Raw genomic sequence first — 27,002 nt, forward strand, 5'->3', positions numbered from 1 at the left:
CAAATTGCAATGGTGAACACATTTAATCCCCTTTCACATTTGTATTCAGTCAAGCATGAGATAAAGCATATTGGAGAATATAAATCATGACAAAAAAAGTACAGGAACTTGTGGAAGAAATAAAGCAATGAACATTTCTATTAAAGTTAACTTTCATTTAATGATTTTGTTTTGAAAATTTACAAAGCAATTTTTGTGGTAAACTATTTACTCACAAGAACCAGATAATTTGAAGGAAAAAATAATTCCAACCCATCCTATGAAAATATTCTTTACAAAAACTCTGAATTGGGCTGGAAAGGTGGCTCAGTGGTAGAGTGCTTGCCTTGCATGCATGAGGCCCTGGGTTTGATTCCTCAGCACCACATAAACAAAAAGAAAAAAGCTAGAAGTGGTGCTGTGGCTCAAGTGGTAGAGCGCTAGGCTTGAGCTGAAGAGCTGAGGGACAGCGCCCAGGTCCAGAGTTCAGGCCCCACGACCAGACCCCCCCCAAAAAAACAAAAACAAAAACAAAAACAAATTTTAATTATAGCATGTCTTACTTTACATGGAGAATTTTTGTAATTAAATTTATTCTTCATAAAGAATAAAATATCTGTGACTAAAACTATGTAGCTCTTGATTAACCATACATATCTTCAAACAGGTCAAATAGAACTAGATTTGTTAGCATGCCTCAGGTCATGTCAGCACCAATGTTTATCCTGCATCTTTATTGACTCAGAGAATATTGGAAATTTCCCTTAGGAATAATAATTCTGTGACACCACAAATTTATATGCTGTCTTTTCAAGATACTAAGATTCACTTTATGAATTTGAAATTGCTTTCCAAGAATGAATTTTTATTCTATATTGGACTACGCCTGTTAAAAGGCTTATCACTCTACACACAATTGTCCAGAATTGCTCAATACGCAAGCTCAGAACAAGGATTAAGTTAGCCTTTTTTGTGGTGAAAAATGGACACCAGGGAAGCATTTAATAAGTAGAATTAATCTACACTAGTAGCACAATCTTCTAATAGAATTCGTGCCTTATTTCTACTTCATTTTCAAAAAGTAATTTAAAGGTTGAAAGAACTGGGTAATAATTATTAACCTTTTTAGAAAGCTTTAAGAAAAGAATTCTTTTAATGTTTTTAGTTGTTAATAATGTCCCATAGACTAACCATTAAGCAGGTGGTCTTACTCTCATGTCCCCTTAAGTGTCTGGATCCAATTACTAATCATGCCTACAAAAACCAGTATTACTAATGAAGACCGTAAGCAATTACTGAAGACATTTTGCTTCTCTTACCAGATTCACTTTTGTCATTTCTTGAAACCTGCTCCATTTCTCACGTGTTGGTTACTTGGATATTTCCCAAGCCTGGCTGCACGTTAAGATCATCTGATGAAGCCGGGCATCCTTGGCTCACGCCTGTAATCCTAGCTACTCAAGAGGCTAAGATCTGAGTATCACAGTTCAAAGCCAGCCCGGGAAAGAGTCTGTGAGACTCTTATCTCCAATAAACCAATAGAAAATCAGAAGTGGCGCTGTGGCGCCTTGAGCTGAACAGCGCAGGGGCAGAGCCCAAGCCCAGAGTTCAAGCCCCACGACTGACAAAAAAAAAAAAAAAAAAAAAGATCATCTGATGAGTTTTAAAAAATATAAATATGTTCAGTTTCTAGGCATGATCAATATTGCTGGGAGTGGGGTCTAAGTATCAGTATAGAATGAGCTTGATGTGCACTCAGGGTTGAGAAATACATCACCTGTCTGTGTACTTCTTTCCATATATCTTTGGTCTAAACTAGCATTTCAAATTTATTTCAGCATTAGAGCATGTTCGAAGAAATTCTATAAATAATGGAATAATAAATAATTGTTTATTTTGGCAATGTAGATGTTTCTCATTTACAAAATTCTATTAAGCTCTGGAGTTGCACAGTTTTTTTTTGGGGGGGGAGGGGTGGTCCAGTCGTGGGGCCTGAACTCTGTTCCTGGGCACTGTCCCTCAGCTCTTCAGCTCAAGGCTAGTGCTCTACCACTTGAGCCACAGGGCCACTTCCAGCTTTTTTCTTTTTGTTTATGTGGTGCTGAGGAATCGAACACAGGGCCTCATGCATGCAAGGCAAGCGTTCTACCACTGAGCCACCTTCCCAGCCTCAGTTGCACAGAATTTTAAAAATCACTCTTCAAGGCCTTCAAGTCTACAAAAAATATTGGTAACACGTGACTCCTCATGTACTCAGCATCATTCACTGACACACACAGTGGGTAAGTGTGGGTCCCTAGGGCCCTGTGGAACTATGATTAGTATACATAGAGAATATTTGATGCCAGTGGAAAATCGCAGGTTGGGTGGTTGCTTAGGCTCAACGTGTTTGACACCACAGTGATCCTGTCAAAACAAGGAATCAGTTCCTCTATGTACTTATTTTACTGCTTCCTAGTACCCTGCATCTATTATCAAAACTACTTATCTTACTTCTTCCTGATACCCTATTACCTTACCTCTTAGAATATGCCTTTTGATTTGGTCCAATAATTCCCTTAAGCTAGCTCCAGAACATCTGACTATAAAAGTAATAGATGGAGAAGATATTTTTTGTTTAATCATGTCTGTTGATTAAACTCATTCCTCGCTTGATGGTGGTATTGGTATTATTTAATTTTAAAATGTTAAATATGAGATCTCACTGGATGGACATTTCATCTATCACCTTAGTATCTGCAGGATGGAAATGGCAGGACAGATGCTAGCCAGGAGATAGGACAATGTTCCAGTTTTAAAGAAGTTCCCAGACACATATAGGAGAGAAAAATAGATCAAATTGAATGTTCAACAAATCTTTGAGTGCACACACAGGGTGGGTGTGGGTGTGTTCCTTTTAATGCCTACTTCATCCTCAAGTCAATGTTACTCTTCTTTCAAAGTCTATGAAATAGTATAGAAACATCAAGCATCACCTTAAGATTTTCCTTTGCTAGCTCTGGGTGCTGTCCAGCTTTTTTGATCAAGGCTAGTGCTCTGCCACTTGTGCTATATAGCTCTACTTTCATTTTTGTGATTAATTGGAGATGAGTCAAACATTCTTGCCTAGGCTGGCTTCAAACCACAACCCTCTCATCTCAGCCTCCTGAGTAGCTAGGATTATAGACTTGAGCTACCAGTGCTGAACTCACGTTGAGGTATTTTTAATGCAGAGATGGTTAGGAAATCCAAGAACAGCACTAGAAAAAATATGGATTAAAAAAGCTCCTAATTTACTGCGTACAGAAAGATATTAGTTAAATCTGAAGTGACCCTCAACCTTCCCCAGTGATCTAAGCAGATTTATGTCAGAACTAGGGTAGTGACATTCCCAAACTTCTCCATTTTCATTAAGTCCAAGAGTTTGTTTTCTTTTGTTATTTTCTTTAAAAAAAGAAGTAGTAGTACTTGGTTTAGGGGGTAATTTGTGGGGAGAGCTATTTTTTTTAGTACCATTTATAAATCCTGTATAGTATAACAGAACAGTATAGCTTTTTAAATTTTTTTTTTGCAAGTCCTGGGGCTTGAACTCAGAGGTTGGGCACTGAGCTTCTTTTACTCAAGACTAGTACTCTACCACCCGAACCCCAGTGCCGCTTCCAGCTTTTTCTGTGTATGTGGTACTGAAATTGAACCTAGGGCTTCATGTATGCTAGGCAAGCACTCTATCACTTAGCCACCTTCCCAGCCTGGATCCTTAACTTTCAATAGACTAAATCACAAATATTATCCATGAAAAAGTGTCGGACTTCCAGGGTAAGATGGCAGGCTAGAAGTTTCCTCTGGGAATGAGAAGGGGTAATAATTGAAGCCATATTCCAAGGAGAGAGGAAGAGCATTGGGAATCAATAGTTACTCAATCATACACAGGTCAGCTATGGTGGGTATGCAACTGCTGAGATCAAACAGAGAGCCAGGTTCTCAGAGGACTTATCCTCCAGTGCAGAGGTAAACCGTTTTCTTTTACCCACTCTCCAACTCAGGGGACACCCCGTGCCTTGGCCATTTGCTGCCCATCTGTACACATACTAAGGGTCTCTGGAGTAAGAATCTGCGTGGCCCACAGACTGCCAAGTTAATTGACACCAACAGGGGTTCCTATATGCAAAGAAAGCAAGATTTAAACTGAGTGCAGCCTGAACTCTTCGGTCTGCCGGGTCCTCTGGCAATATGTGGCATGAACGGTAGGTAGAGTGCAAAGAGAGGATCTACAGTAGACTTCAGACATCACCCAGCACTTCCACCCTGGACTTGGCAGAGTCCATGATTAGAAAATCTAGGGAGAAGTTTTGCCAATTATTTTTTTCCAGACTATTTTTATTATTTTAAATACTTTTTTTTTTTTTAACTTTAATGCTATCTTTTTCGTTCTTACATTTTCAAATATATGCATTTTTCTACTGATCAGCATGGGCGTTTTGACCTGCTCCGTTTCCAACCTGGGCCGCTTCACCCCTTCTTAGGCGACCTGGTGTTCCCCGGCTCCTGGGCCGAACTTAGTGAGGACACTCGATCGGCATAGCACACTGCAGCCCAGAACTCCTGGACTCAAGCGATCCTCTGGGCTCAGCCTTCCGAGTAGCTGGGATTACAGATGCACGCCACCATGCCCGGCTGCATTATTCTTAGTCAGACTTTCTCCTCATATTTCAGTTAAACTTTTCTTTTCCCTTTCCCTGCCCCCTTCATTTCACTTTTATTATTACTTTTACCTTTTCTTTTTTTGGTGGTTGTGGAGCTTGAACTCAGGGCCTGAGTGCTGTCCCTTAGCTCTTCAGCTCAAGGCTAGCGCTCTACCAGTTGAGCCATATTGCCACTTCTTTTCTGGTGGTTTATTGGAGATGAGTTTCATGGCCTTTCCTGCGTGGCTGGCTTTGAACTGTGATCCTCATATCTCAGCCTCATGAGTAGCTAGGGTAAAGGCATGAACCACTGACACCTGCTCCTTTATTAACTTTTAACTTCATGTATTACATTATTTTTGCCACTTTCTATGGTTGCAGATAGTAATTGTAGTTGTCTTTAAATCTGATTTTTATTGTATCTTAATAGCTGGTTTCTTTGGTGTCATTGCTGTTATGGCAAGTTGTTTTCTCTTTGAAGAGTACTAGGGATTAAACTCTCAAGAAGACTCTAAGAAAATCCCCATATAAAAACAGAAGAGATACCTCTTAACAAACATGCACAGTACAACATACACAACAAATAGGAAAAAGGCAACACAACCCTAAAAGTTCATAACCCTTCAGTAACTGAACCCAAAGATATTGAAAGGGTTGAGATGCCAAAGAATTCAAAAGTCTAGTCTTAAAAATGATCAATGACTATAAAGAGGATTGAATAAACACAGATGTATTAAAGAACTCAGTTCAAGAAATGGAAAAGAAAATTAAACATTTTGGATGAGAAATTCATAAGAGTTAGATTCTAAAGGGCATATGACCAAACAGAAATTTTGAAAAAGCTCAATAAGTTAAAATTTTTTAACTCTACAGAAAGCAACACAAATAGATTAGACCGGAGAGAAGAAAGAGTATCAGAGAATAGACATAAAGAAAAAAGAAAAGGCAATTATAACTGCAGAATCAAGATCTCTTGGACATAATTATAAGACCAAATTAATGAATTCACAATACAGAAGAGGAAATGAATACATACTGAAGTCATGGAAAATTTATTCAATAAATCATAGCAGAGGGGTTGGGAAGGTGGTTCAGTGGTGGAGTGCTTGCCTTGCATGCCTGAGGGCCTGGGTTTGATTCCTCAGCACCACATAAGCAAAAAGAAAAAAGCCTGAAGTGGTGCTGTGGCTCAAGTGGTAGAGTGCTAGCCTTGAGCTGAAGAGCTGAGGGACAGCACCCAGGCCCAGAGTTCAGGCCCCATGACCAGACCCCCCCAAAAAAAATAAAAAATAAAATAAATAAATCATAGCAATAAAGATCTCAAATCTAGGGAAAGAAATGGACATGACACTCCTAAAATCCCAGAGGAGCAGAGAACTTCTCCATGTCATATTATATTAAAATACAGAGAATAAAGAATGAAGAATACTAAAAGTTGCAAGATTGAGATATCAAGTTATTTAGAGGCAATCCTTTCAGAACAACAGTGGACCTCTAAGCAGAAACCCTAAATGTCAGAATGCAAGTTAAAGTATTCCCAATTCTGAAAGAAAGAAACTGCTGACTCAAAAATTTTATGTCTTGTAATGTTTCCTTTAAATTTAGAGAAATAAAGACCTTCTATGGTAAGTATAAACTAAAGAAATTCATGCTGGGCACCGGTGGCTCAAGCCTGTAATCCTACCTACTCAGGAGTCTGAGAACTGAGAATCGCGGTTCAAAGCCAGCCCAGGCAGGAAAAGTTTGTGAAACTCTTATCTCCAATAAACCACTAGAAAACTGGAAGTGGCACTGTCGCTCAAGTGGTAGAGTGCTTGCCTTGAGCTGAAGAGCGCAGGGACAGTGCCCAGGCCTACGACTGAAAAAAAAAAAAAAAAATCATGAGCACTGAATTAGCACTGAAAAACTGGAAATACAGTATAAAATGTCTGACTAGCTAAATAAACAAATGAAGCTTTAGGAAACAGTATAAACAACAAACCACTAACAAGGAAGAAATTAATGCCTATTTAACTAAGCTGGATGTGGTAGCATACACTTACAATCCTAGCAAGGCTGGAGGTATAGGTAGAGATGACTAAGAATGCAGTGTGAGGCCTACCTCAGGCAACAACTTGAGACCCACAAGGTAACTTGAGGGGATGGTGGGGTTGGGGAGATGGGAGAGAATGATGTAAGGAGTGACATTGATCAAGATGCTCTATACTTTTGTAGAATTACTTGAATAAATCCCTTTTTTAAAAATGAGACCCTATATGAAAAATAATTAAAGAAAAAAAAAGCCGGAAATGTAGCTCAAATAGTAGAATGCAAGCAAGCACTTAGCAAGCACTAAGATCTCAGAAAAAAACCCAGTACAGATAGGTCTGGGTACCAAAGTAAGTGACTCCAATTCCAAAACTTATCAACACATACCACACCCTCCCCCCCAAAATTAAAGAAACTCCAGAGTATAAAGATCTACAGAATTACTCCATTCTAATACATACAAAAAAATTATTTTCGGTATCCCATGGAATCGTCTCCAAAAAGTTTTAAGTTATAGTTCATCTTAAATTAAAAGACAGCTAAAAATGTAAAATAATTTATTGTACCTTATTAGATTATAATCAATAGAACTAGAAATGATTAGCAAGAGAACTACAGAAATTATACACAGAGATTGAACAAGGTACTCTGTGTGTGTGTGTGTGTGTGTTCGAGCGCACGCGCATACTCCACCTGGGGCTTAACTTCAAGAGCCTGGACACTGCCCCTGAGCTTTTTTGCTCAACTCCAGTGCTCTACTGCTTGAGCCACAGCACCACTTCCAGCTTTTTTGGTGTTTAATTGAAGATAAGAGCCTCACACACTTCCCTCCTGAGCTGGATTTTAACTGTGATCTTCAGATCTCTGCCTCCTGAATAGCTAGGAAAAACAAGCCTAACCCTGGTATTAAGGTGCTTGTACCTTCATTTTCTTCTTTCCCAACCAAGTGTTTGGGAATGCTAGTTACTATTGAAGGTTTGTGATAAATAAAACACTGTCACCAATTTACCTTTCTTTTACACTGTGTGATTCTAGTTTGTTCTTGTTAAGCTTGTAAGTGGAGGATGTAATTTGACCAAATGTAGAACTTACACTCAGGAAACTGAAAATCCATAAAGGTCAAATCTAAATTTTTTTTTTTTTGGGTCCGGTCATGGGGCCTGAACTCTGGGCCTGGGCGCTGTCCCTCAGCTCTTCAGCTCAAGGCTAGCGCTCTACCACTTGAGCCACAGCTCCACTTCCAGATTTTTTCTTTTTGTTTATGTGGTGCTGAGGAATCGAACCCAGGGCCTCATGCATGCAAGGCAAGAGCTCTACCACTGAGCCACCTTCCCAGTCCCTCAAATCTAAATTTTAAAATTCATGCTTAAGATACAGCTGTAGACCAAATTGTTAATTTACCTCTAAAGAGGGAAGTGGGATAGTGGTGAAAGGAAAACCTAAAAGGGACTTTTGTCTTTTATTAAAGACACAGATTAAACAAAAGTTTGCATTTTTGCTAGCACTCAGTTCTAAGTTTAATTGCACAATGCTGTTTTACTCCACCCAGTACTCTCCCCATATTAACTATGCTTTCCCCCTTTCCCCTCAAAACCACACTGAGTAAAGAACTTGCTACAGTTAACTCTAGTTTATCTAGTAATCCATAAGCTATAGGCCCGAGGTAAAGAATCTCTTATCAACTGTAAGCTGATTACTTTCTGCCTCCTGCATTAAGTTCCTAACTCACAAGCTTGATTCGGCCTAAGCTCTGGCCAGCATTTAATCCTTGAGACTAATGAGATCTATGTAATTGGCCAGATTCCTTTTAGGATAGTTACATGGAGCCAGAAATTATTTAAAAAAATTAAGAGAAAACATATCCAAAGAGGTGGGTAGAAAATAAAATTAAAAAGTAGGTATTTACTGAAGCATTCCTAACATGAGGGGTAAGAGGAAAAGCAAGCTGTAAAACACATGCATAGTAAGACACAATTTATGTACTTAAACTCCATATGACTATGTATTTCCATATATAAATATATATGCATGAGAAGAGATAGAAGTAACTGAGAAGCATAGGCTAAAATGGTAACTATTGTTACCACTTGAGTAGGGGTACCAGGGGCACTTTTGACAGTATCTCTATTTTTTATTACTTTTCCTAAATCTTTCTTACATAGTAAGTTTCCATACAAAATGAGATTTCACATTTGTAAGAAGTATTACACATAATGGTTCCCTTAGTTTGTCCAAGAGTTTACTAAATACAACTGATGTTTTATCAGATTATCAGATTATCAGATTATCATTATCTTCACTGTTGCTAACATTTCTGTCACTGCTCAATGGACTTTCCAGTGTAAGGAAATTGTATTACCTTCTTGAGTACCAGGTAAGATGATATAGTCTGCAAGAAATGTCAAAATCAAATGAGAACTGGTATACTACAAATAAAGGCCATTCAAACAGGCAAGAAGCTCATCCTGATCTGTAGCTTTAATCTGACACATTTAGATATATGCCCAAGACTTCTAAAGGGGCCAAGATTTTGGTCAGTTGTGGGACTTGAACCCTGGGCCTGGGCAATGTCCCTCAGCTCTTCAGCTCAAAGCTAGGGTTCTACCACTTGAGCCACAGTGCCACTTCCAGTTTTTCTGGTGGTTAATTGGAGATAAGAGTTTGACAGACTTTCCTGCCTGGGCCGGTTTTGAACTGTGATCCTCAGATCCCAGCCTCCTGAGTAGCTAGGATTACAGGCGTGAGCACTGGTGCCCAACTGCCAGCATGTTTTCAAAGTAAGTTTTACTAGCTATGCCATTTAACACTAACCTTCCATGTTTTCCAAAAAGAAAATGATGCAACAGAAAGCCTAACACTCAAAAGCACACAATTTTTCATAAAAGAGAAGATAGCAAAGCAATGCTAAAGGCCAAAGGGATATTTATTTAGAAAAGGAGCATTTCTGCTTGAAATTGGGAAGCCATTTTTTGTGGGGGAAGATGGCTGTACTGGTGTTTGAACTCAGGGCTTCAAACTTGCTAGGCAGGTGATTTATTGCTGAGCCACATACCCAGGCAAAATTGTCTATATTCTTAAATTCTAAGCTTCCTCATTGTGTATGACAGTACTAAAAAATAATCACAATTATGAAACTGTTGCTCAAAACTGTAATTTGTTTTCTTAAGAGAAAGGCCAAAATCCAAGACTTGTGTAATATAAATTTTGATCCACAACACCACATATATTACTCTGTTAAAGGTGTAACAGTAATCTGAGTTGGGAAAATAGTAAGAAAAAAAACAACATACTATGGTCAAGCCTATGATCATATCAAGTACAAGTAAGTCAAAGAATCCCAGTATTAAAATCCAGTAGTGCACTTTGTAATTTAGGAAAGAGTACTTAAAAGATACTTGGTCTCTGTATCTTTAGGTATTATTGTCAGTATCCTATTGGTCACTAGTCTATAGCCTTTTCTAGATCTCAACATTCTAAAATGGATTCCTTCTTTTACCCTCTTTCTACATAGAAAACTGTGATAACTCTTCTACAATGGCACACAGAGGTGAAAAGACTGTGAAAATTAAAAGCACAGATCAAACTACTTCCAGAGAACCCCTAAGTGGTAATTTTATAAGTAAATTATATTATCAGGAGATAATATAAGATCAATTATGTAGACTCCTGGTAGCACTTAACCTCTTATAAAATGCATTTTCAAAGTGATTTTCAACATTGGCAAGCTGTAGTTTTATGTTCTTAACTTTCATTTTATTTATTATATTCTTTCCCTATTTCCCCAACCTCATCTTCAACTTCTAGAAACCTAAGAAGGAATTTTTCTTTAGTAACAAAGAAAAATAACTCTACTAATAATATGTAACTAGTATTTTAAAAAAGGACTTAAATGAAGTAACAACGTAATTTTAGGTATTTTTAGATTTCAAATAAAACAAATCCAAATCTTCATACTGCATACAATAACATGATTCTTGATGCAACATGAAGCTTTTTCTGTTCAGATCACTATTTGCCCTCACAGACTTTTCTGCAAAAGGCTGGCTTCGAACCATGATCCTCAGATCTCAGCCTCCTGAGTAGCTAGGATCACAGGAGTGAGCCACTGGTTTTTTTTTTTTTTGATGCTGGTTCTGGGGCTTGAACAGGAGGTCTACCGCCTGGCTTGAGATTTTTCCTCAATGCTAGTGCTCTACCAGTTAAGTCACAATTCCACTTTTGGATTCTGTTCTTTTCGCTGATTAACTGGAGATAGGAGTCTTATAGACTTTCCTAGCTGGCTTTGAACTGCCATCCTCAGTGGCTAGGATTACAGGCTTGAGCCACTGGTGCCTGGCTACAGTATGCATTTTTAAAAACAATAATCTTCCTCTATAATCACAAACAAAATGAGAAACACCCACCATTGTTAGAAACAATGATCGTACACTTTTAACAGACTATTTTAATGGCTTTCTAATGGCCAACTTTAAATTGTTATTAAGTGTACATACTACTATTTGAAAAAACTACTCCTACCTATTTTCAATACACAACACCGTAACTTGTGTCTTCTTCCTAGTAGCACAATTGTTAGGACAGGAACATAAAATGGTGTATCACAGAGATGAAGAAAAGTATCTGAGAAACATCCTCAGCCTTTGTTTATCATCTCTTTATCTTCCTCTTATATACACAGTGCAGTTCATTGGTCCTATCAGCTCTTTCACAGGATTCCTACTTAACAGGTTCTCAGGCTTTACAACCACAGATCTATGTTGCTATTGAATTAATCTGAATTAAAGGTTTTATAAGAGCAGACTGAAATGCTTGAGATTAAGAAGAAAAACAGTAACAACAAGGGAGAGTAAAGAAAAAAGTAATATGGAGAACAGTTTATACCTTACCACTAAGCATCTGGCATCTCTGGAGCAAAGGTTCCTATATTAAGTTGATTTTGCATAAATGTATACAATTAAAAGAGTATAAAGGGGCTAAGAAGGTGGCTCCGTGGTAGAGTGCTTGCCTTGTATGCATGAGGCCCTGGGTTCGATTCCTCAGCACCACATAAGCAGAAAAAAAAAAAAGCTGAAAGTGGTGCTGTGACTCAAGTGGTAGAGCGCTAGCCTTGGGCTGAAGAGGTGAAGGACAGCTCCCAGGCCTAGAGTTCATGGCCCAGGCAGAAAAAAAAATAAAAATAAAAATAAAAAAGTGAAGTATAGTTCTCCATCAGATTTTTTTTTAAACAAACGTCAATGTCGTCACTATTCTAAAAAAATTTCACTCCAATTAAGAAATAATTTTCCATCAATAACAATAGGAATGACAGCTTTCTTTATTCATTCTAAAACAGCCAGAGGGGCAAAAACAATTTTTCCTGTGACTCATGATTCCTGCTGCCCCTCTAAATTCCAGAATAAAAACTAACCTCACAGGAGACTAAGAGAGTAAAAAACAATTTCAGCTGACTCTCCACTCTACCTTCAAATACACATAACAGAAAGGTCAGTGTGAGTTTGGAAAGGACAGTATTAATGTAAAGTGAAAGCTCAGAGAACACAATCCTAAGCTAAAATCTCAGCTTTACAGAAGTGTCAAGTCATTCAACTTTAACCCATTTGGGAAGGTTTAAGTTATTAACTTAAAAATATGGAAGTACCTAAAACCTCTTTACTGCCTCATAACTGTTAATGCTAACAACTTTATTGCATATACTGCTTCTTATAAGAAAATCCAGGCTCAGTGGTAGAGTGCTTGCCTTGTATGCATGAAGCCCTGGGTTCGATTCCCCAGCACCATATAAGCAGAAAATGCCAGAAGTGGCACTGTGGCTCAAGTGGTAGAGTGCTAACCTTGAGCTGAAGAGTTGAGGGACAGTGCCCAGGCCCAGAGTTCAGGCCCCACGACTGACAGAAGAAAAAAAAAAATATCCAGGAACCATTCCACTTTACCTTACACAGCACATTTACTAGTTTTTCCAAGCATGACAGAAATGGAATATATATAGATAGATAGATAGATGGTAATTACCACAATCTGTGTGTTCCTTCTCTGAGCAATGCCTAATTCTCTTAAAATTAATAAATTTCTGTCAATGCTAAAGAAAAAAAACTACTATGGGATTAATTTACAAAGTATACAAGAATATAATAATCTTACAATAAATCTTTCCAGTGTTCATTATAACTGTATTTCATAAATCATTCCCTCTACACAAACTCAGAAGGATAGCTTCTACAAAATGACAAAGAATTTTCTGTGGTCATTTCTGACAAGCAAAGACTTGCTAACTAGGGATCTAAAAATGCTACTAAAGAATATAAACTACCACTAACATGCCATATGAATGAATTTTAGTGAGTGGCAACTGGAACCTCTTTCTCTCTTCTCATGTCAGTGATCCCATCTCATAGAAAGCCTAAATAGAAACTAAAACTTAACATGTGAAACTTAACATGTACCACTACAATTCTTCTAATGTAAGAAACTAAAACTGTCATGTAAGTGAAACTTAACATGTACCACTCCAATTTTTCTAATGTAACCATTCTGGAAAAAACTCAGCAGAAGTTTTCTTTTAGAAAGAACAAACAAAATCAAAGAACAAAACAGAGAAAGAAAAGAGAAATCAATACCCAAAGGTAAATGCTGCTATTCCATCTTAAAATACAAGGCAAAAAAAAAAAAAAAAAGTGACAACAGCAACAATTCAAGTAAAATATGTGTGAAATATGCCACTTTCAAGTTAAGACAAAAGTGAAGGGGAATAATAATGTTTATAACAGAGTCAAAAGCTTAGGGATTATTCCAAATGTTAATCCACTTTACAGTCATCAATGAAACTACCATATATACTTTTGCACCTTGCGGTTGGTAAAAGCAGATAAAATATTTAATATGTAATTTACAACCAGCTCAGCATACAGGATGGATATAGATTATATCAAAGTAGTAGACAGTTAGGGGTCTGTGCAAACCCTGCAAAAATAGTACTTCAGGTATCTGCTAATCAAAAAAAAAAAATTTGCAGTTTAGGAGTGATACAATTCAAACTACCACAAAATACGAAGAACTGCAAAAAATGTATACCATACCAACAACATATATAAGTTATTAAATAAAGATTTGATTTAAAAGAATATAAATGAAGCCTTTAAGTATGTCTTTTCTACATGCATATTATTCCTCATTAAAGAAAAAATGTAAAAAGGCCATTGGTAATTGCTTTGTTAACATTTGTAGAAAATGCCAATTCTCTGGTCACAAACTCCACTAAGTTTAGCACTTAAGGTCTCTGCAGTGTTATAAACGTAATTTAAAATACTGTTAATTCTATAACTCCATTGGTAAAATAATGTGACTTGGAATATGGCAGTCTTCATGTTGAGGGCAATGATCCACAGTTTTGTTTTTAAATTTCTTAGGCATGAACAGTTATCCAGAAGAACAGCACCCTCCTCCACTGCTCTGGGCTTGAGGTTCATCATCAATAATCTGTACACCTCGCCTGGCAGCTCCTGGTTGACTAGAGCCATTGCCTTTTGCCCTCTCATCCACTTGGGCTGTCTCTATCATTCCTGGGAGAGAGAAAGAACAAATTATTAGTAATTACAATCTTTTGAGTTTTCTCTTTCTATAATTTTAGGATACCACTATGATTGCTATTTCTGACTTTTGATAAAAAAAAAAAGTTGAATATAATGAATGCTATCTCAACTCATTGAAATTGCTTTACCTATAAGTTTTTAAAACTATGCCAGGCACCAGTGGCTCATGCCTGTAATACTAGCTACTCGGGAGGCTGAAATCTGAAGATTGCAATTCAAAGGCAGCGTGGGCAGGACAGTCTGAGAAACTCTTGTCTCCAATGAACCACTCAGAAAACCGGAAGAGGCGCTGTGGCTCAAGTGGTAGAGCTCTAGCTTTGAGCTGAAGAGCTGAGGTACAGTGCCCAAGCCTAGAGTTCAAGGCCCATGACCGACCAAAAAAAAAAAAACAAACTAGTTGCAAGCAGCAAGCATAATACCTGGTGGTAATAATAGCCAGCAATAGAGGAAAACAAATATTTTTAGCTTTGAACAAATACAACATTATCAGAACAGGACATTTATATGCAAAATATAAACTCTACTGATATCTACAAACTACATAAAAGGGGACTGGGAAGTTGGCTCAGTGGTAGAGTGCTTGCCTCGAATGCATGAGGCCCTGGGTTCGATTCCTTAGCACCACATAAGCAGAGAAAACTGAAAGTGTCACTGTGGCTCAAGTGGTAGGGCACTAGCCTTGAGCTGAAGAGCTAAGGGACAGGGCCCAGACCCAGAGTTCAGCCCCCACGACCGACCAAAAAACAAAAAACAAACCAAAAAACTATAGAAAAGCCAATAAAAATTAATTATACACTTGAATATTAACATAAAACAAAATTTCTGGAAGACATGATATACAAACTTTTGTACAAGAAACATCTTGAGATTTTGGCTTAGACAAAGGCTTTTCATAACAGACAAAACCCACAAATTGTAAAAGAAAAACCAATAAATCAGATTTTAAATTTAAAACTTCTGTTCTTTCATGTTGAATGATAACCACTTTGTACAGCTGCTTAAAGATAATAAAGACATAATTACTCCCCCCCAAAAAAACTACTCTTTGAGAGACACAGTTAAGAAAAAATGAAAATTCAAGACACAGATTGATAGAACAAACATATTTGCAAAATAAGACAAGGGAAGAAAATATGGAGTCTTAAAGCAAAAGGAATGTTAATAAAGTCAATTAATGAAGAATTTATGTAGGATAATCTAATGACAGAATAACAAAGTATTATAAATTCTATTTCTAATTATTATTTTAACTTTTCAAAATTACTGTGTCTAGGGCATATATATATTTTTTAATTAATTAATTATTTTTTTTTTTTTTGTCGGTCATGGGGCTTGAACTCTGGGCCTGGGTGCTGTCCCTCAGCTCTTCAGCTCAAGCCGAGCACTCTACCATTTGAGCTACAGCACCACTTCCGGTTTTCTGGTGGTTTATTGGAGATAGGAGTCTCACGGTCTTTCCTGCCCCGGCTGGCTTTGAACCGCAACCCTCAGATCTCAGCCTCCTGAGTAGCTAGGATTATAGGCGTGAGCCACCAGCGCCCGGCTTTAATTTATTTTTTTTGCCAGTCCTAGGGCTTGAATTCAGGGCCTGGACACTGTCCCTGAGCCTTTGTGCTTTAGGCTAACACTCTACCACATGAGCCACAGAGCCACTGGGTCTCACAGACTTCTCTGCCTGGGCTGGCTTCGAACCACAATCCTCAGCCTCTTGAGTAGCTAATAGGATTACAGGAGTGAACCATCGGTGCCTGGTTAGGTTAGGCATAAAATATATTAGCACTTGTATGCTACATGGTTTTTAAATGGACATAAGGGGGAAGAATTAAATATATGAATTAAGGTCTGGAAGTATAGCTCAAGTGGTTAAAACACCAGCTGAGCAAGGGTGCAGAATAAGCCTTTTTTTTTTTTTGGTCCGGTTGTGGGGCCTGAACTCTGGGTGCTGTCCCTCAGCTCAAGGCTAGAGCTCTACCACTTGAGCCACAGCGCCACTTCCGGCTTTTTTCTTATGTGGTGCTGAGGAATCGAACCCAGGGCCTCATGCATGCAAGGCGAGCGGCTCTACCACCGAGCCCCCTTCCCAGCCCCTCTTTTTTTTTTTTTTTTTGAGGGGAGAAGGGGAGGTCCTGGGGATTGACCTCAAAGACTGAGCATTGTTTCTAAACTGTTGCGCTCAAAGCTAGCACTTTACTATTTTGAGCCACAGCTTTTTTTCTTTCAGTCAACCTTTTGGTACAGAGTTTGGCACCAGGAAAAAGTGTTATTACACTGGTAAACCACTGGTTCATTATCATCTACTCATAGTATGGCCTGAAGACTGTTACCACAGTTGAGTGCTTGTAGAAATGGCAACCTCAAGACACAACAGATATACTACCACAAAAGATGCATCTTAACAAGAACTTCAAGTGGTTATGTACAGCACTCATATGGTTCTCACATTTTATTGTGCATCAGAAATATACAAAAGGTTTGTTCCAACACAGATTTTGCTTATTATCTCCAGATATTTTGATGCAATAGGTTTAGGTCAGGGCTCAAGAACTGGCATTTCTAACACATTTCTAAGTGATGTTGATACTGTTGATTAGGGGACTTAGATAATCACTATTAATTATGAGTGACTTCAGGATTTTGTAAAACAAAAATGTACTCCAAAGTCTATGTGAGGGTTGGGAAGGTGGCTCAGTGGTAGAGTGCATGCCTTGCATGCCAGAGGCCCTGGGTTTGATTCCTCAGCACCACATAAGCAAAAAGAAAAAAACCGGAAGTGGCGCTGTGGCTCAAGTGGTAGAACGCTAGCCTTGAGCTGAAGAGCTGAGGGACAGTGCCAGGCCCAGAGTTCAGGCCCCATGACCAGACCCCAAAAAAACCCAAAAAACAAAAACCAAAAAAACACCCAAAAAACAAAGTCTATGTGAATATTTATTTTTCTCTAGAGAAAAAAAATACTCTACAGTTGCATCAAATTCCACAGTCTGAGGTCCATAAAGTCAAGGAATATAATATGACAAAGTCATTAATCTATTATTTCACAGACTAGGGTTTTCCTTAATATGATATGCATTCTACTGGTGATAAAAGAAATGTCTTTTATGTTTATATAAAGAAACTTATGTCCAGTGTGTTCATATTCATAGTTGTTTCACTAGTTTGTCAATGACAATCTAAAAAAAGGTCTTTGGGCTGGGAATGTGGCTTAGTGGTAGAGTGCTTGCCTAGCATGCATGAAGCCTTGGGTTCAATTCCTCAGAAAAAGCCAGAAGTGGCCCTGTGGCTTAAGTGGTAGAATGCTAGTCTTGAAGCTCAGGGACAGTGCCCAAGCCCTGAGTTCAAGCCCCAGAATTGGCAAAAAAAAAAAAAAAAAAAAAAAGGTCTGCCCACCACAACAGAGTGTTATAGCTCTTAAATAATGCTTTATTCCCTTAATTCTGTTTCTGCTTTTAGTAATTATGCATATATCCTACATAGTTATCACATATTATATATGTGATTTCTTAACCACTAGTTCCTGTTTATAGCAGGGCTATACTTTTAAAAATGAGTTAAGAATATTGAATGAAAATCTCACAAATTATCAATATGTCCATTAATAGAAATTGGTAACATTACAAATACTTTTTTGAAACAAGCCATTTTATTATTTTTTTATTTTGTATTTTTTTGGGTCTGGTCATGGGGCCTGAACTCTGGGCCTGGGTGCTGTCCCTCAGCTCTTCAGCTCAAGGCTAGTGCTCTACTACTTGAGCCACAGCGCCACTTCCGGCTTTTTTCTTTTTGCTTATGTGGTGCTGAGGAATTGAACCCAGGGCCTTGAGAAGCAAGGCAAGCACTCTACCACTGAGCCACCTTCCCAGCCTGAAACAAGCCATTTTAAAACATACCAAATCTGAATATACTTACGTTTACAAAGGTCAAGAAAGAGCTCCTCAATTCCTTTGTTTTGTTTGGCTGAAGTATGATAATGTTTTGCTCCCACAGACTCTGCATATCTTAAAAAAAAAAAAATCAGTGATCAATGTAAAACACTTTAAGTTTTCAGTAGCAGGGATTTTAGTGACTTATTCATTTACCTTTAATAACTTACTAATTCACCCACCTCTCTATACACTGAATGTAGTTTTAAATAACACAAATAGGACCTGAAATTTTTCTACAGTAATCTGGAACTCAGACTTTTATGATTCACTGACATTTGATCATGAGTTTTCTTGTATTTTTCATGTTTTTTCTTGTATTTTTTAAAATTTACATCATTCTTGTATTTTTTGTTGAAATAAAAAAAGGATGTGAAAGTGAAGTATCCTTAAATATTGCCCAAACTCCAGAAATTACTCATGTAAACATGCTTCACTGAATCTCTAACAGTTCAATCCACTTTAAGGGGTTTGAAGAATATTTAAATGGTAAACCACACAGTACAAACAAGAAGACTGCTACTAGAAAATAAAGGATTGAGGAGAGTATAACACTTACGATTCTGCTTCTTGAATGGAAACATGTCTCTCTTTTTCCAAATCTATTTTATTACCTAATTGGAAAAAAGTAAATGCTGATCTTAGTACTGATGCTTTTTTAAAATAATTAAACTAAGCCAACTCAAAATATTTAATTGCCATTTTAATTTTCTAATAATACAAACATCCATTCGAAAGTCTTCTTAAAAGCTCTAAAGTTAACCTCCAAGATGTGAGTACTGTTTCTGACTGTCACAATGAATGTCCTATCCTCCTGCACATGGGTCAATGTATAACCCCTCTGAAGTTTCAGGCTTTCTAAGAAACCACTTTTTCTAAAGACTTAGGCACTATTCATTGATGTACTAAGGATTAGGATTCCCTTGGGAATCTAGATAAACTATGATCTTAGTAAAGTATAACTAGTTAAAAGAAAAAAAATTTCTATATCCCCCAATTAACTTAAAACCAGTCAAGGGGCTGGGAAGGTGGCTCAGTGGTAGAGCGCTTGCCTTGTACGCATGAGGCCCTGGGTTCGATTCCTCAGCACCACATAAGCAAAAATTTTAAAAAAGCCGGAAGTGGTGCTGTGGCTCAAGTGGTAGAGCACTAGCCTTGAGCTGAAGAGCTGAGGGACAGCGCCCAGGCCCAGAATTCAGGCCCCACTACCGGACCCAAAAAACAACAACAACAACAAAACCAGTCAAGTAAACCATAAATATGGCTAATTTATGGTTTATTAAAATATGTTAGGCTAATCTCTTGGATCCTAAGAGTATTATTGCTTTCTGGATAAGATGGTTAATGTAAAAATTAAGTTGTATGGCTTAAGTACTTCATATTAGAGTAAGAAAAACTGGATGGTTTAAGAAACAATTTTAATAACTTGGTGTAGAAATGAATGTATATGTCATATAGATGTAAAATTACAGAAAAGAAATTTATTTCTTCTTAGGCAATAGAACCAAGGAAACATTAAGCTTAATAGCCATCAGAACATCTGAAGACCTTTCCAAACACAGATTCTTTATTGAATACCAGAGAGAAGGTGAGGTAGCTGGTACACATAGTGTTAAAGGTAACTAAAACAAGACAGGTATAGGCAAAAATAACATAAGCAAAGACACATCCAATAAATTTTTTATATCTCATTATTGACTTTTAGGTGAAATGTTAAAAAAAAACCTCTCACAATTAAGATCATTTCTTCCATGGACCTTAGAGTTTAGAACGTAATTGTAGATAAACTTCATTAAAGGACACAATGAACTGTTTAGAATAAGGAAGTACAAGTCCAGAGACTCAGCACCATCTGGTGGCAAGTGGCTCTGCTAAACTAGTACAACATTCTGCCTCTAAAGTAAAATAGAACAGATAGAAATTAACTAAACTCCTGTGAATTTTTTTATAGATCTTTAATGCCTCCTTTTCTACATTTAACCAGAACCATCAACAAATATCAAAACAGCCTACTAAAAATAGGACATATTTATACATTGCTTTATCATATGACAAGCTTGACTAATTTTAATAAATTAATAAATAATTACATAGTTAAGATAACAACTTAAAAATCGACTTGTTAGTTTAAATGTAAGTCTTCTTAAAATCTACCACTAAAAGTGTCATAGTTATTACTTCTTTGAACAGTCACTACTCACAATGGTTGCTAGTATAGACTATATCACAGAAAACTGGTCTGCTATTTCCTGACAGCTTTCTAAAGCTAAAAGCCTGTTTTAGTTTCTTAGTCTTTTTCTTTTCCTTTTTTTACAAGCAGTACTTTGAACTTGGGGCCTCATGCTAGTTTGGCTGGCTTGTTTGGCTTGTAATCTACCACTTGGGCCATGTCTCCAGACTGGCTTTTTGCTGGTTATTTTTGAAGATGGGAGTCTTTTGTACTTTCTGCCTCGGCTACACAGAATTGCTATCCTCTAGATCTCAACTTCCTGAATAGATGGGATTGAGCCACTAATGTCTGGCTTGGCTTTTGGATTCTTTCAAAAATAAAATAAATAAGGCTCTGAAAGTACCGCTCTGCTTCAGGTCTGTGTAATTGCAGCTACACGGAGTGGGGGCAGGGGGGCTTGCTAGTAGTCTAAAACAAAGACAACCAACTAAAGAAACCACGAAAGAAAAGATACTGTTATTAAACTCAGAAAAACGAATAGGCTATGGAAGGAAAGAACAGTAGAAACAAAACAAAAAATGTATCTTCATTAAAAGTACATATTTAAATAAAGAATATGGAAGAGATTAAGGATATATAGTTCAGTGGCAGAGTGCTTACTTGACATATGAAAAACCCTTGAGATTAGTACAAGTAGTAGAGGACTTGTTTAAATAAGCACAAAGACCCAAGTTCAAATTCCAGTACTAAGGAGGAAAATTTGTGGAAAGAAAGAAGGTCTAGTGAAAAGGAGTAAGTCATTTTTATTATTATATGGGAAAAAAATGTCTTCACTCCTTTTTAAAATTATTTTAAGTTCTTCATGTTATCTTAATGATATGAAATTATATGCAATGCAAGTTCAGGATCAATGATAAATGATCTCTCAAAACTGTTACAACTCTAAATTCAAACTAAAATCCCCATGTCATACTTGCTAATAGAAGGAAGACTTTTTATACTTGATGCTCATCATTAATAAACTTTATGTAACATTAAAGTAGGATTATTTAATCCTACTTAATTCAGTAGGCTACTAAACCCAATATTTTTTAACAATTTGAAATATTAAGATTTTAAAAACATGAACTGAAAAAAACCCACAAACATAATAATCTTAAAACAGACCCATTATTCTTAAGCTATCTTATCATATAAAACATATAAAATATACAAGTGAAATATTCACATGCTTATTTAAACCAGTTAATGTTTTTTTTGTTGTTGTTGTTTTTTGTTTTTGCCAATCATGGTGCCTGAACTCTGGGCCTGGGCACTGTCCCTCAGCTCTTCAGCTCAAGGCTAGCGCTCTATCACTTGAGCCACAGCACCACTTCCAGCTTTGTTCTTTTTGCTTATGTGGTGCTGAGGAATCGAACCCAGGGCCTCATGCATGCAAGGCAAGCACTTTACCACTGAGCCACCTTCCCAGCCCCCAGTTAATGTTTTTTAACTGTCAACTCTTCAGCTCAAGTGCTCTACCACTTGAGCCACAACCCACTTTCGGTCTTCTGATAGTTTACTAGAGATAAAGAGTCTCATGGTCTTTCCTATCCAGCTGGCTATGAACAGCAATCCTCAGATCTCAGCCTCCTGAGTAGCTAGGATTACAGGTGTGAGCCACCAGGGCCCGGCATGAATACATTTCTTTTTGAGCAGTGATACCCCCTCCCTCATTTTTCCTCCACCTTCTTCCTGGCTCCCTCCGCTCCAAGTTGTAAAGTTCATTTCTAACATAGTGTCTAGTGAATATCACTGTTGCAATGTTCACCCTTTGTCCCACTGTTTCTGTGATTCTTCTTCCTTTCCCCAAGTCAGATAAACTATATACAAGACAAAGTATTATGTACAAGTTAGTAATTTCTCTCTATAGAAAAATGACAGAATTTCAAAACTAAATGTTCAGATTACTGTGGCTACTTTGACTCTTGGTAAATATTTAATACTATACAAAGCCATGCAAACCACACTAATGACTAGCTCCAGTTCTGACATGGAACTATGTGGTCTATTCTATTACCCCCTTATTCCTGCTATCTAACCTAAGAATCTAGATCAAGAATCTAGACCAAAAACTAGGACAAATCAACTCTATAGTCTCTTTTTCCAGATTTGTACACTAGTATGAGATTGTAAAGTTTACCCATCTAATGTGTCAGGATTCAAGAAATAAAAATTATATATGGCTACATGCAAAATTTCCCTAACTCTGAACACTCCATTCTCTCATTTCCCCTAATACCATCTTGATCCTCCACTACAACTATCCTAGTTTCTCATGCTCACTCTTGCAATTATAGACACACAAGAATAAAGAGAGAAAACAGACTGAGGCTATACATCACAAGAAGTAAGACCATAAGCACAGAAATTGGAAGACTTCAGTTCAAATCCATCTGTGACTGCCTAACATTGGGCAAAAAATTATATATGTCCAAGACTCAGTTTCTTTCTATATATATGTAACCCTTCCAGTATCATCAGGATTTCATGAAATAATGTCTGCTGAGTATACAATATAAACTCTAGTACATTTAGTTGCTCAGATATCAGTAAATTACATAAACAATCTAGAGAAAAAAAGGATACCTAAGAAAAATTCTACACATTTAAAACTGAGTTCTAGAAGTTTTTTTTTTCCTATTAGCAATATTTTATTACCTTAGGATCCTGACCTATTGGTATATTTGAAGTTAAAATTTGTCCTTGATACAAAAATGCATAGTGAGCTGTTAGAAATGTAAATTAGTGTCATCACTACAAGGAGTTTAGAGATTCCTCAAAAAACTAAACATAGAACTAACTACCCTATGATCCAGAAATAGCATTCCTGGGCATTCACCCAAAAGATAACAAGTCAGGATATGGTAAGGACACTTGCACAAACCATATTCAATGCCCTAGTGTTCACCACAGCCAAGATATGGAAACAGATCAGATGCTCTACAATAGATGAATGGATCAAAAAATTTTATACAGAAACACACACACATACAAAATGGAATTCTATTCATCCATCAGGAAAAATAAAATTGTATCATTTGCAGAGAAATGAATGGACCTAACAAAAATTATGTTCAGCGACACAAAGGGCACATGTTTTCTCTTGTGTGTGGAAGTCAAACTTAAATTATAATGCATAAAAACATATACAGATCATACACATGTACATAAACATATTAACTAAAGCTTGGTATATGCAAGGGAGATTGTAATGGTATAACTGCTTCAAACAACTAACTCACAGTTTAACAATAAAATACTAGGAAGCTGAAATGTGTTGTCAGGGGAAGAAGGTGAAACCAAGGGGGGCAGGGGCAGATGAATGGAGAGATGGTAGGTAAGTGGAGTCTTAACATTTAATATACAGATACAAAATATACAAATATATTAATAATGAATGAATGAATATACAAATATGAAATGTTGTGGGGTGATGCCAGGTAACTTTAGGGTATGCATGGTTGGGAAAATGATGGAAGGAGTTACATTTCTCAAGATTCATTGTACACCATAATTGGTATAATGAGTTGAACTAACCCCCTTTGTACAACTACTTGAAGATAATGAAATATTTTTTCAACGTATATAATCAAATGTATAGAACAAGAACACTGACTTAGGTCTTTGGCTTTAGTTTTGTTTTAAAGTAGTTCCTAAACTCTTTTTCTAAAAGCAATCTTATGGTGAAAAAGTAAAGGCTGAACTGAAGCAAGGCTAGTGAACCTGGAGCTTAATGGATTTAAAAGTTTCTCAGTATTCCTTAAAGGAATTCCTACAAGTCTGGAATACAGAAAATGACCTTCAAATCCTCAATTATTTGAAATATTAGTATTAAAGACATTAATTCTTCCACTTTTGTATTACTTTTAAACAAGAATTACTTGTTTGCTATGTACTTAATAAAACATTAAAGAAATACAAGACATCTTAAAAATTACTGATACTTACCAACTATACATAAACAGATTTCATTTCCCAACATTTTTCGTAATTCTTTGACCCAGTTTTTTACCTGTGTGTACAAAAAAGTAGAAAATAAATATTGTTGGAATTACTATTACAAAACCTAAAAATTCAACACTGTCAAAATACCTTAGAATTTTATCTAACAACCTGTGTTTAATTATTACTTGGAATAACACACTACCAATCATTTATTGTGAGTTTGTATTACAAACCAAGTAAATTTCATACAATGGAAAGATATTTCTCTGTATCTATGAATATATACAGATACACCTTAATTACAAATTTTTATAAATTTTTCGTAGCTTCAAAAAAGCTAAGCCACAATAAAAGCATGTCAATCCAAAGTTCAGCCTCTGATAATAAATGTTTGTAACTAGGGTCACTTGGACTTAGGAAGTCATGGGCTTTAATACACAAATTGGTTCCTAAACAAAGCACCTAAGAATTTCATATATAGAGGCCCCCCCCCCAAAAAATGTGTATGGGCACCAAAAAAATGCTGCACAATAAAATTTCATCATTTAGTATATTACAAAAATTTTCCATCTTCGCACTACTGACACTTTGGCCAAGATAGTTCTTTGTTGTGGGGTGAGTGTTGTATAGTAGTGATGGGTTAGCAACATCCTTAGCCCACCAGCAGAAGTATCCTACACAACTATAAGCCAACAGCATTCTCCAGTGATGACACTGATGACACTCAAAATGTCTCTAGACACTAGCAACCTGTGTTAGAGAACACCAGTACTGGACAGCTCAGAAAAACTGATTCCACTATGAATGAAGCACAGCAGTGGACACAGCTGAAAGCAGACACAGTAGACACAGAGGAATTAAACAAATTCACTTTTTGAATATCATTCATGCTTTTAAATATTATAATACACAATAATTATAGTAAGATCGTAAGACAAAAAACACACTAGGATACCTGCCTTCCTGTCTTGTAATGAAATTTAATTTGTTTGAAATCAAATCTCACAGACTTATACACCTTCCTTAGGAAAAGTCACACATATCTATAAATCAGAAAAATTAGGTACATGGTAAGCACTTACTGTGCATCTGGTACTATGGTACAAATGTAACAGTTCCATACTTCTATTCTCTGCAAGATTGCTGAGGAACTGTCCTTAGTAAACCCAAAATCTTTATAAAAGCAAAAGTAATTACTATGCTCACTGTATCTTGGTAATGAACTGAACCATAATTTTCTCAGGATAGATTTCTGTTTCAGTCACATATATTTATAAAGTTTTCAAAGCATTTACTTTAGCTGGTTTCATATAAGTAACAAAAGACAGTAATATATAAAATGTATATCAACTCCAAAGAAATACAGCAGAATCCACCTATATTATTCTACTCCCTGTATGTATAGTTCAACCATCTACTAATCCAATTTTCTAAAAAAAATTAATTAATTAAAAACAGTTACTATTCATCTCTAATAAAGTTTTCCTCTATAGGCATCCCAATGTTCCCATACGTTTTGTGGCTAGTCAATCACAGATTCTTCTCTTCCTATCAAGTAGCAATCAAATTCCCAACCTTTGAATTTTGACAAGTCTTGTAACTTACTGTACTCATGAAAATGGGGCAAATGAAATATTGTGGCCACTCCAGATTTAGCCCTAAAGAAGTTCTAGCAGCTTTATAAAAATCCAACTGTGGGGGGCTGGGAAGGTGGCTCAGTGGTAGAGCGCTTGCCTTGCATGCATGAGACCCTGGGTTCGATTCCTCAGCACCACATAAGAAAAAAGAAAAAAGCCGGAAGTGGCGCTGTGGCTCAAGTGGTAGAGTGCTAGCCTTGAGCTGATGAGCTGAGGAACAGTGCCCAGGACCAGAGTTCAGGCCGCACGACTGGACCAAAATAAATAAATAAATAAATAAAAAATCCAACTGTGATATAAAAAGCTTAAGCTAGGGCTGGGAAGGTGGCTCAGTGGTAGAGTGCTTGCCTTGCATGCATGAGGCCCTGGGTTTGAATTCTCAGCATGACATAAGCAGAATCAGCTGGAAGTAGTACTGTGGCTCAAGTGGTAGAGCACCACCCCTGAGCTGAAGAGCTGAGGGACAGCGCCCAGGCCTAGAGTTCAAGCCCCATGACCAGCAAAAAAATAAAAAATAAATTTAAAAAAAGCTTAGGCTAGAGTTATAAGTACGAGGTAGAATGAGAGGCTATATGGTGGAGAACCAGTCCTTTTTGGACATTCCAGTCCCAGTCACGTCCGTAGTTCAATGCAGCTCTTAAGTATTCCATGTGGTAACAAACAGTGAAAAAGACCTGTCTGGTTAAGCCACAGAATCATAAGAAATAAATCATTCTTTCAAAACACCAATGTTTTGGGGTATAGTATTTTCAACCTAAAAAATTTGGTTATCTTGGGCTGGGAAGGTGGCTCAGTGGTAGAGCGCTTGCCTTGCATGCCTGAGGCCCTGGGTTCGATTCCTCAGCACCACATAAGCAAAAAGAAAAAAAAAAGCCGGAAGTGGTACTGTGGCTCAAGTGGTAGAGCGCTAGCCTTGAGCTGAAGAGCTGAGGGACAGCGCCCAGGCCCAGAGTTCAGGCCCCACAACTGGACCCCCCCCCAAAAAAAAATTGGTTATCTTGATCAATAAAATACTTAAGCTGTTTCTCTTTATGGAA

The 27,002-nt window shown here is 37.1% G+C and overlaps 1 protein-coding gene and 1 long non-coding RNA gene across 2 annotated transcripts in view; one reads left to right on the forward strand and one right to left on the reverse strand.

Moving 5' to 3' along the window:
- Window positions 1-1,645: 1,645 nt before the first annotated feature.
- LOC122124069 lies at window positions 1,646-12,749 on the forward strand. Its single transcript, XR_006150492.1, has 3 exons — window positions 1,646-1,659; window positions 3,492-3,503; window positions 12,663-12,749. It is a non-coding gene; the product is annotated as an uncharacterized LOC122124069 (long non-coding RNA).
- A 655-nt stretch (window positions 12,750-13,404) lies between these two features.
- Window positions 13,405-27,002, reverse strand: part of Rab21 (RAB21, member RAS oncogene family) — a 28,419-nt gene continuing 14,821 nt past the window's right edge. The window contains exons 4-7 of the mRNA XM_042698716.1: window positions 24,332-24,395; window positions 18,731-18,785; window positions 18,158-18,246; window positions 13,405-14,224 (exon numbers count right to left, since the gene is read on the reverse strand). Of these exons, the coding sequence (XP_042554650.1) occupies window positions 14,082-14,224; window positions 18,158-18,246; window positions 18,731-18,785; window positions 24,332-24,395 (351 nt within the window). The 3' untranslated portion in view covers window positions 13,405-14,081. The remainder of the gene's footprint in view (window positions 14,225-18,157; window positions 18,247-18,730; window positions 18,786-24,331; window positions 24,396-27,002) is intronic.

Source organism: Dipodomys spectabilis, unplaced genomic scaffold, assembly GCF_019054845.1.
Source record: "Dipodomys spectabilis isolate Male_0828 unplaced genomic scaffold, ASM1905484v1 ptg000234l, whole genome shotgun sequence".
Classification (NCBI taxonomy): Eukaryota; Metazoa; Chordata; class Mammalia; order Rodentia; family Heteromyidae; genus Dipodomys; species Dipodomys spectabilis.